The sequence below is a fragment of the Triticum urartu genome, chromosome 3 (genome assembly GCF_003073215.2).
Source record: "Triticum urartu cultivar G1812 chromosome 3, Tu2.1, whole genome shotgun sequence".
Lineage (NCBI taxonomy): Eukaryota > Viridiplantae > Streptophyta > Magnoliopsida > Poales > Poaceae > Triticum > Triticum urartu.
This window is the reverse complement of record NC_053024.1, coordinates 1,151,521-1,165,686: the sequence shown is the minus strand read 5'-3', so window position 1 is coordinate 1,165,686 and position 14,166 is coordinate 1,151,521. Positions and strand designations below refer to the sequence as shown.

Genomic DNA, 14,166 nt, shown 5'->3' with positions numbered 1-14,166 from the left:
GTTGCACTGGGTTTGCGGACATGTATACTGCAGATATGTTGTCACAGTAGACGACGGTGGCACTGTCAAGCGGGCAATTTAGTTCAAGTAACAAATGACGCAGCCAACAAGTCTCGGCTACGGCTGTAGCAACTGCTCGATATTCAGCTTCGGCACTGCTGCGAGAAACTGTCGGCTGTCGGCGAGAAGACCATGAGACTAGATTGTCTCCCAAAAATACACAGAAACCGGACGTAGAGCGGCGAGTATCCGGACATCCAGCCCAATCAGCATCCGAATAGGCAACAAGAGTGTGTGAAGAGGAGGAATGAAGAATGAGACCAAGATCAAGTGTTCCTTTAAGATAACGAAGAATACGTCTGATTAGAAGAAGATGTGGTTCTCGAGGATCATGCATGTGAAGACATACTTGATGGACGGCATATGAAATTTCTGGTCGGGTAAGAGTGATATACTGGAGTGCCCCAGCAAGACTACGATACTGAGAAGGATCAGAGACCGGTGCACCGGCAGAAGCAGAAAGTTTGGATTTGGTGTCTATAGGTGTTGGAGAAGGATTATAGTCAATCATGCCAGCACGACGGAGAACATCAATGATGTACTGACGTTGAGATAAATGAATAGTGGAGGGAGTGCGGGTGACGGAGATGCCAAGAAAATGATGAAGAGGACCAAGATCTTTCATGGAGAATTCATGGCTAAGTTGAACAATTATTTGATGAAGAGTGGTTTGAGAAGAAGCAGTAAGAATAATATCATCTACATAAAGGAGAAGATAGGCAGTGGCCGTGCCATGATGTAAGACAAAAAGAGATGCATCGGACTTAGATTCAATAAATCCAATGGAACGAGCATAGGTGGCAAAGCGTTGGAACCATGCGCGGGGAGCCTGTTTGAGACCATAGAGAGACTTTTGAAGACGACAGACATGTGTAGGAAAGCGAGCACCGATAAATCCAGATGGTTGCTGACTATAGACTTCTTCATTGAGATTTCCATGCAAGAAAGCATTTTTTACATCTAGTTGATGAATTGGCCAAGATTTAGAAAGCGCGAGAGAAAGAACAACACGTATGGTGGCAGGTTTGACAACAGGGCTGAAGGTTTCGTCGTAGTCAATGCCGGGTTGTTGTGTAAATCCGCGCACTACCCAACGAGCCTTATGACGAGTAAGAGATCCATCGGAGTTATATTTGTGGCGAAATATCCATTTGCCACTAACAATGTTAGCACCCAAAGGGGGAGGAACAAGAGTCCAAGTGCCATTTGTCATGAGAGCATCATATTTGTCTTGCATGGCTTGATGCCATGAAGGATCACGAAGAGCAACAAGATAATTATGTGGAAGAGGGGAGCCAACCGTGGTGGAAAGATTAAGACGATCAATGGGACCGGGTAGCTTACCGGTTGTGCGACGAGTGCGATGTATAGGAGGTGGTGGTGGCAGGGTAGGGATAGGAGAAGGGGTTGGTGAGTTATTGGGAGTGTGTAATATGGAGGCGGTAGGAGAAATAGGAGAGGATGGTTCGGGTGGGGGCGCTGCCGCGGCAGGAATAGTGGAGGTGTTCTTTGCCACGGCAGATGGGTCGGCTGCTGCTGTAGGGAATGGAGGAGTTTTGGTTGTCGTGGTATGAATTGGGTCAATGATTAGAGGATCGAATATGTCATGGTGAGGTGGGTTGGGAGGGCTAGGTGTTGGAGCATATGGGAAGGTGTTCTCATCAAATGTAACGTGACGGGAGATGATGATTCGCCGGCTTTCAAGATCAAGACATCGGTAACCACGATGCCGAGAAGGATAGCTGAGAAATAAGCAACGAGTGACACGAGGAGCTAATTTATGTGGTGTGGTGGATGAGGTGTTGGGATAACAAAGGCATCCAAACACACGGAAATCATGATACCGAGGATGATGACCGTGGAGGAGAAAGAAGGGTGTACTAAGGTTAGATGAATTGGTTGGTCTAATGTTAATGAGATAGGTGGCAGTGTGTAGAGCTTCAGCCCAAAAAGAAGAAGGAAGAGAGGCTTGAAATAGTAAGGTACGAACAACATCATTGGTTGTACGAATAGCTCGCTCGGCCTTGCCGTTTTGTTGAGATGTGTAGGGGCAGGAAAAACGGAATAGAATGCCATGGCTACCGCAGAAAACATCTAATTTAGTATTGTCAAATTCTCTGCCATTATCACATTGGATGGATTGAATAGTGAGATTAAATTGTGTAGAGGCATAAGCATGAAAGGAGACAAATGTGTTATACACATCGGATTTTTTTCGAAGAGGAAAGCTCCAAAAATATTGAGTGAAATCATCGACAATTATTAAGTAATAGCAATAGCCAGATGAGCTGGGTACAGGGGATGTCCAAAGATCACAATGTAGACGCTCAAACGGACGAATAGTATAGGACTGTGATGGAAAAAACGGTGACCTAACATGTTTTCCTAATTGACAAGCATGACATAAAGTAGAGCCGGCTTTATTGTAGGGGATGTGCTGAAGTTGATGAAGACGCGACATGGTGTGGGAGCCGGGGTGACCTAGGCGACGATGCCAAATATCCGAAGGAGATGTGGTGACATGGGCTTCATGGCTGGCTTGGCAGACTGGATAGAGGGGACCGGAGCTATTGCATCGAAGAATCACGATCCCGGTGAGAAGATCCATCACAGAGAAACCATAAGGGTCAAATTCGACGGAACAAGAGTTGTCAGTGGTGAATTGACGAACAGAGACAAGATTTTTGATAATTTGTGGAACGATGAGAATTTTGCGTAAATAAAGAGGAATAGATGTGCTAGTTAGAGAGTAGGAACCAATATGTGTAATGGGTAGAGTAGCACCGTTACCAACAGTGACAGATTGAGAAGCAGATGGTATTAGAGAGTCGAAGTTACCATGATCGGATGCCATGTGGGAGGATGCACCAGAGTCCATATACCACTCATGTGTGCCAGGAATCTGCATGTTGTTGAGAGCCGCTAGGAGCGCAGGGTCGACCGCCGAGCTTGATGAAGGTGACTGCAGCATGTTGGAGTTGTTGTTGGCATGGCTGTACGCAGTGTAAGCTTGAGGAGCAGTGTTGGGGCGAGGACCAAGTAGACCTGGAGCAGGAGCCTGCCACGGACGTGACTGCCAGGAAGAGAAGGGCTGCTGCCATGGAGCCTGTGTGTGTTGTTGCTGAAGATATGCCCTCGTCGGAGCACCCGTCCATGGGTTGAACTGCCACGGATTGTCGCGGCCGCGGCCACGTCCACTGCGTCCGCCATGTCCACGGCCACTGCCGCGGTTGAAGGTGGAGCCCGTTCCGCGCCCTCTAGAGCCGACGCCCCCGGAGCTGATAGGGAGAGGAGCACGTTCACCGCCAGCGCTCGGGATGATGCTGTTCCCGCTAGCCCAAAGGGCAGTGGATGCCGCGTTCTTGGCATCAGTTTTCTTCTGGCTCTCTTCAAGGATCAACGCCGAGCGGGTCTGCAGGAACGAGGGGAAGGGCACCTGGAACGGAAGAAACAAGAGGAGGTGGGCGAAACTGTCGTTGAGGCCACGCAGGAGGGTGAGGACGAGTGTTTCATCACTGATCGTCTGGCCAACATCCACGAGAGAATCAGCAAGGGACTTGAGCTTTGTGCAGTAGTCACCGACGGTCATATCGCCTTGCAGGGTGTTCCTGAACTCCGCTTCCAGCTGGATTGCCCGGTGCTTTTTATTGTCGCAGAAGAGATTCTCGATGGCGTCCCAGATCGTGCGCGCGGTGGAGCCGGGGCGCATGACGATGCCGAAGAGGTCGATGGAGATAGAGCCATAGATCCAAGAGAGAACCGTGTAGTCGTCGCGGCCCCAATCCGAGGCCGGCGAAGTGTCGGAGGGAGTAGCGCCGGCATCGCTGATGACATGAGCTGTAAGGCCATAGCGGCCAAGGGCGACGAGGAACAGCTCGCGCCAGTTGGTGTAGTTGGAGGCGGTCAGGTCGAGGGTGATGGGTACATGAAGTTTGATGGATGTGGCATAGGTGGAAGGGCTGGGCGTGGAGGCTGTTGGGGAGGTTGCGGGAGCTTTGCCCATCTCGGCGGCGCGACGATCAAGTTCTTCCTGGCGAGTCTGCAGGAGAGACTCGCGTTCCTTCAACTCGGCCTCGAGCTTCTTGAGATCGTCGGTTGTCATGGTGCAGGTAGAAGGCTAGGTTGGGATTCGATTGGAGAGGCTTGTGTGTATTAGGATTTCAAAAGGAGGGAGGATACGGCTGGTGTCTGATACCATGTAATGTAATATGATCGGGCTGCTAAAGTGCACACCTCGATTGATCTCATTGATTGGTATATATACAGGGTTACAAAACTTGTATCGCAAGTTCATCAAGTCGGTTTTAACCTTATATGGTAACCAACTATACAGGATCAATTACAACACGTGGTCGATCCGGTTGGGGATACGTAGAATCATCTAACAGATACTCTAGTGAAACCAACTGCTAAAAGAATAAGAAGGAAAAGACCCACAGAGAGTGGTCCCGAACATGAGTTGTCGAAAATTCGTAAGCAAATTAAATACTGTTTCAGTCGGATAAGCTATCAACAGACTTTTCTTGAAGCATATACACGTAAAGGCTGGAAAAATCAAAGGTTCGCCACCTCTCTGTTCATGCATTTGATTTGATTTGCTGGCGACTTCTCCTGAACTCACCTTTGTGTGTGGCTAAACTTTCATTCATTGTTAATCCTTGCATTCCATTCTTTAAGGTGTTTTAGTTGGAAAAACTTCGAACTGGAAGTCACATTTATCGTTTTGTCACCCTTCTGCAGCTACATATATCAAAACGTATCTGCCTCCCATCTATCACACGATAAAATGGCTTTAAGGATAACAATATTTACTTTTAGTTGAACTATTGCATTCTTCTTATTGTCTTAGACTCCTAAGCGTATTTGGCAAAGTTGCTTCTGGAAACAATTATAGTTCTTTCCTTTGTATATATGTTTGCACATGGACACGATTTATTGAAATGTGAAGACCTGCTGCAACTAACTCGGCTCACTGCTAGTGTATTAATTTGGAACAGGCGCAGAAGTACAATTAAATGGTATTGTTTTAGTATAAAAGTGACAGGCTTACCATCTGTGCATTTTGTGTTAGAAATACAGTCACGAGTCATGAGGTCAACATTGCGCTGTGAATGTAATGTATTACAGGATTTATCATTTTATCTCTGCTGATGTCTTTATGTCTTCAGATTTTACATTTCATTCATGTACATTTAAATCTCAAATTGGGCCAGTTGTAATCAATGATTTAGGGTTGAAATAAAACTACTAGAACAATAGCACTAGCCCCTGTGGCATTCAAACTAAGAAACAACCGAGGAACATACCTTGCGAGCCCAAAGCTCGAAGGCGGGTGGCGGGCTGTGCGCACAGCCGGCCGCGCGCTACTAGCCACTTGGATGACACCAGGTTCCAGTTTAGTATTCAACTAAATCAATGTTCTTATTTGGCTGGTTATTTCATCAATGGCGCATGAGCATGCTTTCTTTTTTTGGGTCACATTCATGGTCAATAACACAGCTTCTTGGACGTTCTTACTTTGGGTTCCTTGCAGCGTTACTTGCAGTTTAGAAATTTCATTCACCCAGACATAAACATGCAGTGTGGAAAAGATAAGGCCCGAGAAGGATCTTGAACGGGCCAAGAAGGATATCATGCGGTACAAACTAAAAATACGAGAAGCTTTCCAGAATCTTGATCATCTTCTAACTGTGGGGAAGCCCGAGGAATGTTTGCTTGATTCTGAAGGAAATATATCTTCGGATGATGTATGCAACACATTTTTCTTTTCCAGTGTTCTGTTCTGTTATGCTTAATATTTTAATCAGTGACCATGCTTTCCATCTTGCAGATTTTTTGTGCCACTTGTAGTTTAAAAGAAGATACATTGGATAATGACATCATTCTCTGTGATGGAGCCTGCAAAAGAGGGTTCCACCAGAATTGTCTAAACCCTCCTTTACTGACTAAAGATAGTAATATTTATTTTCCGATTCCTATGCTATTCAAGGTGCTGTTATTTCTGTTGTTAAATCATACATGTGATCATTGCCTTTGTAGTCCCCGAGGGAGAGGAAAAATGGCATTGCCCTGCATGTGTTTGCAAGATAGACTGTATAGAATCAATAAATAAATTCCGAGGGACATCAGATCTTTCAATTAGTGACTCTTGGCAGGTAACATTTTCACTGTTAAGAATACTTCACTGATTCAAGGCAAATAAATTTGAACAATATTTCACCATGATAGTACATTATTTTTGCAGAAAGTTTTTTCTGAGGCTGCTGCCATGGCACACGGGCCTATGCAAAGTGATGTACCTGATCTTCCATCGGACGATTCAGAAGATGATGACTTCGACCCCAATATATCCGAAGAACATGTGGCTTGTCATGTGGAAGGATCATCAGAAGAGGATGGGGATGAAGGTTCATACTCTGATGACTCCAATTCCATCACCTCTTCTGACAATTTAGAACATCTGAAGGAGGGAGAGAAAGTTGATGACCTTGGATTACCTTCTGATGACTCGGAGGACGATGACTATGATCCAGCAGGGCCAGATTCTGATGAAGATATCAAAGAGAAGCAAGATGAGTCAGACTTCACATCGGACTCTGATGATTTCTGTGCTGACATTGTGAAGTCTTGTCATATGGAGGAAGTTTCGTCTGGTCATAAGGCTGGAGATCATACTAATGACTTGGAAGGGGCCCCTGTTGGACCTAACACATCAATGTCACATCTCACAACCAAGGACATTGAGATCGACCAGGATGCGATTTTACCATCAAGGAGACGGCAGGTTAAACCATTGGACTACAAAAAACTTTATGATGTAAGCTCAACTTGCATGCATTACTTCATTCATTAAATATAGTCAAATCCAATTGTTCCACTGAAGATTGAAAAAACATTTATGGGGGTGATTAACATGATTATAATGTGATGACCGTAATAGAACATGCATGACTACTTTGATAATTTGGGAATAGATGCGTAGCTGGTCTTGTATTTCTTGATTTTTCGTTATTCTGTTTAGAACACAAAATTGAAGTGATGCTGACCATTACCTCAAGTACCACTGTTGAGTAGAAATTACTAATTCAACTGTTAATCAGAATGTGTTCTACTGGGTTCTGAACATGACATGTTTCTTTTTTTTCTTTTGTGGATGAACCTGACATGTTTCTTCTTCATGCTGAAACCAAAAGGATGCTTATGGGGAAGCACCATCTGATTCAAGCGATGGTGAAGACTGGTCTGGGAAGAGCACACTCAAAGAAGACAGTGAAGAAGAAAATGAAGTGGATTCATTTGTACACAAAAGCTCCGGGAGAACGCGAGATGTGCATCGTGACGGTTTTCATGGTTTTGTAAATGATCAACACTCCAGGGGGCTGACCTCTGGTCCTGAAGTGGACCATGTTGTTTTACCTGTTTCAGCGAGACAGCACATTCAGTCTCCGGAAAGCGAAAAACTCTACGCTGTAAGCTCCCAACTTGCCTGTGTGCATATTTTAGCACCTTTTATGATAATTGTTTTTGTCCACCATGAAAGCTTATCGTATCTTTGTTTGCCTTGATGTCAACTGGGTGAATCATTACTTTATTTAGAAAATCAAAAAGCCATCATGGGAATGCTCAAAATCATGCCTAATAGTACAGCCAACTGGTGGCTCTATGGTGTTCCCATGTCTTTTATATTAACCTGTCTTCATATTTGTTGTACTTTCCTAAGAGCACATGCTGTGGCAAGCTCTTGCATGAGATCATACGTCCAATAATTTTTCATTTTTCTCTCCTCTACATAGGTAAAATTGCCATATAAGCCGGGTATACGCCTGCTATTATACTAGCTCTTAGACGTACATGGATATCATGATAATATAGTACCAGATACGTAGCTTGGCTGCTATGTCTTCAGTTTAGTTATTTTGTTTAGCATTTGAGCTGATACTAAACTAATGCTCTAAATTTTTTGTTTACTACTCCCTCTGCCTCAAGTGTTATGTACACTTTTGTGATGATGTGCACATACATGTGTATTTCACACACTTATAAACATAAAATATTTCTTCTTCATGTTGAAACCAAAAGCAGCACTACTAGGAAAAGGGCTATAGATGATATGGCCACTAATGGCACACCAGACATGTGGTGCGCCACTACTATATAGCAGTGGCGCACCATGTGTTGGTGAGCCATTAGTGTCACCACACCCATGGTGTGCCACTACTAACATTTTTTTTAATTTTTCCAAAAATACTAATGGCGCACCAGGGCACAGTGCGCCATTACTAGTTTTAACTAGTAATGGCGCACCACTCACCTCGTGCGCCACTACTATCATTTTTTTTTGCAAAACTACTATCATTTTTATTTTTCGAACTCATGAATATTTTTAAATTTAATTCATGGGCACTTTTTGAATTCATGAATATTTTTTCAAATTTGATGATATTTTTTCATATTCAATATGAAAAAATATTGAATATTCATGAGGAGACGCGATCTCGATCCCCCTCCATCTCGATCGCTATCCCCCCTCGCCAGATCCCCCTCGCGGCCCCCCGTGCCAGATCCCCCTTCATCCTTCGCCGCCGACGACCCCCCGCACCCTCCCTCGCCCGGAGGTGGAGACTTCGGCGGGGCTACTCACAGTCCATCGATGGCTGACAATGAACGCCGACGCGACGCGACGAGGCCGGTCCACGACCACGATCGACCATGACCCACTGCGCCGCCACCAGTCACCCCGCGCTGCCTCGTCAACAAATGTAAATGCGCCATTGCTATCCAAAAAAAAAATTGCTATCCAAAAAAAGATTACTAATGGCGCACCTCTAGGGGGTGCGCCATTGCCATCCAAAAAAAAATTCTAATGGCGCACCGCTAGGGGGTGCGCCATTGCTAAGAGCAAGTCTAGTAGAGCCCTCAAACCCTCAAACCCCTAAAAATAACTGCTTTTTTTTACAGTTTTTGTCGAAAAAAAGCCGTAGACTAGAACCCCTTAACCCTCAAACCCTCAATTTTTTTTAAAGGTCCAACCCTCAAACCCTCTCCCAACCCTCAAAAGTAAGGGTTGGGGAGCAAAACCTACCCCAACCCTCATTTGGCGGTTATCCTCGCGCGGGAGGGAAAAATCCTCCCAACTCCCGCGCCCACGCCCGCGACCGCTGCTGCTAGTCGCCCCCGTCGCCGGCGGCCGCCCCGTCGACCTCCCGCGCGCCCGCGCCCGCCCTGCCCCCCGCCGCCGGCCTCTCCCCCACCTCCTCCCGGCCGCGGCCGCACTCGAACCGCCCCCGACCTTCGCCCCCGCGCCGCCCTCCGCCCGTCGTGCACGAGGTGCTCGACGGTATGCCCGCAACGACAACGTCGTTCATGGGGAATATTCCGTTATAAGGGTTGGGTTTGAGGGTTCTAATCTTTGCCCCTGTTTTTCAACCCGTAAAAGTGCACAAAAAGACCATTTTTGGACCCTTAAAACGCTAGTGAGGGTTTGAGGGTTCTACTAGTAATGCTCTAAGCCTCCCCCCACTAAAATCCCCAATCCCGCCCTTTCAATTCTTCCCCTTTATGACCCACTGCGCCGCAGCCGCCCACGCGCCCCCGTGCTCGCTGCCTCCGCCGCACCCGACCACCACCGCCCACGCGCCCCCGTGCTCCCTGCCCCCGGCGCACCCGACCACCACTGCCCCCGACGCCCCCGGCCCCCACCAGACCGCCGCCGCCCCCAAATCTCTCTATCGCTCCCCGCCGCCGCCGCCTTCCTCCTCCCCCACCCCCAATCTAGCCCCGCCGCCACCGCCTTCCTCCTCCCCCACCCCACAATCCAGCCCCGCCGCCGACGACTCCGCCCGCCGCCGGCTCCCCACACCATCTCCTCCTCCACCGACAACCCCGAGTTCAGGGCCATGCCCACCATCTCCTCTGCCTCCGGATGCCGCCCCTCCCCCGTCGTGCAGAGCATCCAGGCGAGACGCCGACGCCCCTCTCTTCACCGCCCTCCTTGACGACGCCCCCCTCTTCAACACCGGCTGCTGCCGACCTGCCTCTGCCTCGTCACCGGACGGTGAGCTCCTCTTCTACTCTCAGTTTTTCAATTTAGGCATGTGTACATAGTGATCATTGCTATGTGAATTTGTCAATTGAAGCGCTTGAATGATGTTAGCTTAGCATTTGATGATAAATGTGATGTTCTTTCTGTCAGTGTGAAACTCGATGGATAGGGTGTAAGATTTAACCAGTACGTCTAGTCTATTAGGCAGGGGGTGCAAAGTTGCAAGATCAGGAGTTTGAAAAATGAGCCTAATTGGTCTGATGTAAATTTTCTGCTGCACTGGAGCATAATATAATATGGTGCTGACTATATTCTGTTTGGCGTCCTTATTCTTCAGTGGCATAGCTTAAAAGTTATCTGCCTTGGCTCAAATGAAGGTTGTTAGATATATTGAAATAAACAAACATGCCTTGTGTCAAACCATATTTTAATTCTGCAAGCTTGATTTATCTTGTAAAACTAAATTGGGACTTAGGCCAGAGTAGATAGAAGGTGCAATCTTGGCCTTTTTTTCACATGCTTCCGTTTAGACTCTTGAGAGCTAGAGCTATTTTATCAATATTTTCCTTTACCACACCAGCATATGTATGACATGAGCTCTTATGTTTTCAAATGCAATGTCTGTGCACTGATGAGTATTAGCTGTTAGGAATGCCCATCACGCGGGAGGAAGAACCATTTCATATGAATTAGCTTTTATCTGATTTACTGAACATCGCATGTAAAATGATCAAACCATTTCGCTACTGTTAAAGAGAGACTCTCTAGGTTGATCAAACCATCCCTGAAAGTCTGTCTGTGTTGTCTGGTTGAATTCTATGGTGAATGAGACTGCTATTGGTTGGTGATTTTGCAGGTACCCTGAGAGGCCCTTGAGTTTGCCGGAATGTCGATTAACTTCCATTCCGGCAAATTCGGGTACTCCATATGTCCTATTTTCAGCAAAGGTCATGCTGAAATTTTTCGTGAATTTTAGCATGACTTTGCTAAAGATAGGACATATGTGGTACTTGCGACAAATGCATGGGCCGGGGTATCTTAGTACTTAATTAAGTAGGATCAACTGTCTCTTGTGTTATATATATAGAAGTGTGATATCAACTCATAGTTATTACTAATGTCAGTTGCTCGTCATCGATAAACCCTAATCTGGAAGAGGAACCACTCATCCTAACCATTTGCTCTCAAAATTACCACTTCACTTCTTACTACTGAAAATCTTAGACCATCTCCATTCACCAATTGCTCAAACCAGTTCGAAGGGCGTGTTTTCACCACACTGTGGATTATCTTATTGGACCCAACAGAGATGATGTAGTTTTGAATTATGAACGTAGGAAATGTCGTCATCGGACGACGAAAGTCTCCCGGGGGAGTGTGGCTGGTGCTACGACGATTGAGGTCTATGCGACAGGCCTCACCTAGACGATGATCGACGCTTCAGCATTAAGCTCGAGGAGACCTTCGAAGTTGAAACGGTACGCAACGACGACAAGTGTTTTTTTCATAATTAAGCATGACTTCAACTATTTCAATGTGTAATTTTCATCTTTTACAATTCGAGTATAGCTTATCCCATGCCATGCAAGATGCTATGTCTTGGAGAGGATGGATTTTGAAGACCATGAAAATTATGAAACAAAAAAAATTCACCTAAGGACTCATCATGATGTGGATTTTGAAGTAAATCTGTATAATTCTGGGAGCGTAACCCATTTTGGTTGCAAAAATTGAGAAGCATTTTGCAAGATGTATGGTTTTGATGAGGGTATGCTTGTCACCATGGATCTTGGTGATCCTGACATCGACCAAGACAATATGGACATTTGGGTCCTTGTTGATACGCCTCCAGTTCTACCGCTATGTGAGTTTCTCAAACATAGTTAATTATTAACTAATTTATATTGTTCATTTCAAAATACTTGACAGCTTATTTCCATTGGCAACTTATTTTGATTGTTCAAACAATGTGCGGAACATGGTAGACAGAATCCACTACACCGATGGCTCCGAGTTAACTTATCACGAGAAAAAATCATCTAGTCAGATTTTCTACTGATCTTGAGAATTACAATATCTATTGTAAAACTCCTCAACATTATGGTCAATACGTGCCACTAGTGCACATGTTGAACTACGGTAACTACCATGGAGATACCCTGGTAAGATTTTTTACTATTACGACATTCGTGCATCTTTTGCATACTTCTAAAACTAGTACATCATTGCTAACTATGTAGTTATTACTATGTTTTTCAACAGAGAATCCCAGAGGATTGTGTGCCTCATTTGATGTATCAGAATGGCAGCCTTCATGTTTTGAACATATATCCAGGTCATCCTACGAATCTCAATTGTCCATACCGGATTTCTAAAAGAACTGGAGACATGAAAATCAAAGAATGGAAAAAAATGTATGGACAGTCGTAAGCAGGTTCTTGGAAGCAAAAGGAAGCGGGGCGCAAGAATTGGAGACAGGATGATCTCCATTCTTCATAATGGAGAGTCAGGGTCTATATTGTTTTATGCTATTTTACCTTAAATAGGGTATTTAGGTCCTGCCTAATACTGATGATCATGTGCTAAGAACAATTAAGTAGGGTTGGTTCGATGACTATCAAGATGATGATCGTATGACTTGTTATTAATAACGAGTAGAAGTTGTATGATGACGATTAGTAGTACTTGTTAGGATTAGTATTACTTTCGACAATCTCGCTACTCGCGGTCTCGAGACTTGTAATGTTCTATCTTTGTTCGGTCTTTTGAATTCGGAGACTAATATGATGAATTGTATTCGGAGACTAATCTTCTATTGTATTCGATGAATCTGCTGTTGCTGTGTGGTGCTGTCTATATTTTGTCCAGTAATATATTTTGTAACTTGTGCAAATATCAGAAAAAAAATCCCTAATATTCATACTAGTGGCGCACCACCACATAGTGCGCCATTAGTAAGGCAGAGCACACTAATGGCGCATCATCCACTAGTGTAAATATTGCCCCTGGGAGGCATACTAATGGCGCACCATGGGCTATACTAATGGTGCACTGTATACCAGATACTAATGGCGCACCAATGGTGCGCCATTATTAAGAAATTCTAATGGCGTGGTGCTAGTGGCGCACCTGTAGTGCGCCATTAGTAGGCATTTTCCTAGTAGTGCAGTCTTATGGGAAAGCACCATCTGGTTCGAGTTACCGTGAAGATTTGTCTAAGAAATGCACATCTGAAACTGAATTCACTCCGCAAAGCCCTCAACAAAGCTTGAATTGTTCGGTGAATTGGCAAAATACAGAAGAGCTGCTTACCCCTAATGGAAGCAGTACAACAGGTCAGAAGAGACACTATGGGCCAATAATTAATCAGGTACAGTGGCATTCTTTTTCCTATAACATTAGTGCTATAGTTTGATTCATCCGCAAGCACTTCACTTCATTTTATTTTTTGCAAAGGCTACATGAGCAATTTAAAATACATCAATATCCTAGCCGTGTTGTTAAAGAAAGCTTGGCTCAAGAACTAGGTCTGACATTTCGTCAGGTTTGTACCTCTTTTTCATGAATTTCCAACTGCATGTAAAGTTGTCTTGCCAAGTTGCCATTGAGCAAAACCCTGACTACGGCTTCTGCTAACAGGTTGAGAAATGGTTTGAAAATAGACGGAGTCACTTAAAAAAAGCATCTAACAAAAAGAGCAATCCCATAGAAAACCATAGCAAAATGCCGCAGGAGCTAAAGAAGAGGAAGATTGGCTGACGATGTTTCAAGCTAAGGATTCCGGCTCCTACAAGTCAAGCAATTCTTTCCTTCTTTATCCAAACTAGATGACCCGTTGCGCCCATGGCGCAAAGGCCGAGTGCAAGCCAAGTATTGAAAGAGTGCGCATTAAAATATGTAGACACATAATGACACATATGGAAATAAGTATGGATTGATAATAGATAGTGTTAGTTAAACCCTGAACTGATCGTAGTTGAGCCGGTTTCCCCGGTTTTTTAGTTCTGCTTTGCATGTAATAAGGTGCATGGTCGTGGTCTGTGTGTGCCGTGCGCGACTAGGAG

At 45.1% G+C, this 14,166-nt stretch overlaps 1 protein-coding gene across 1 annotated transcript; it reads left to right on the top strand.

Moving 5' to 3' along the window:
• Positions 1-4,160: 4,160 nt before the first annotated feature.
• LOC125542206 (homeobox protein HOX1A-like) lies at positions 4,161-10,967 on the top strand. Its single transcript, XM_048705158.1, has 8 exons — positions 4,161-4,169; positions 4,436-4,620; positions 5,642-5,807; positions 5,891-6,014; positions 6,100-6,215; positions 6,305-6,877; positions 7,254-7,529; positions 10,959-10,967. The coding sequence occupies exons 1-8, from the start codon at positions 4,161-4,163 to the stop codon at positions 10,965-10,967; spliced, it is 1,458 nt and encodes a 485-aa protein (XP_048561115.1).
• Positions 10,968-14,166: the final 3,199 nt, after the last annotated feature.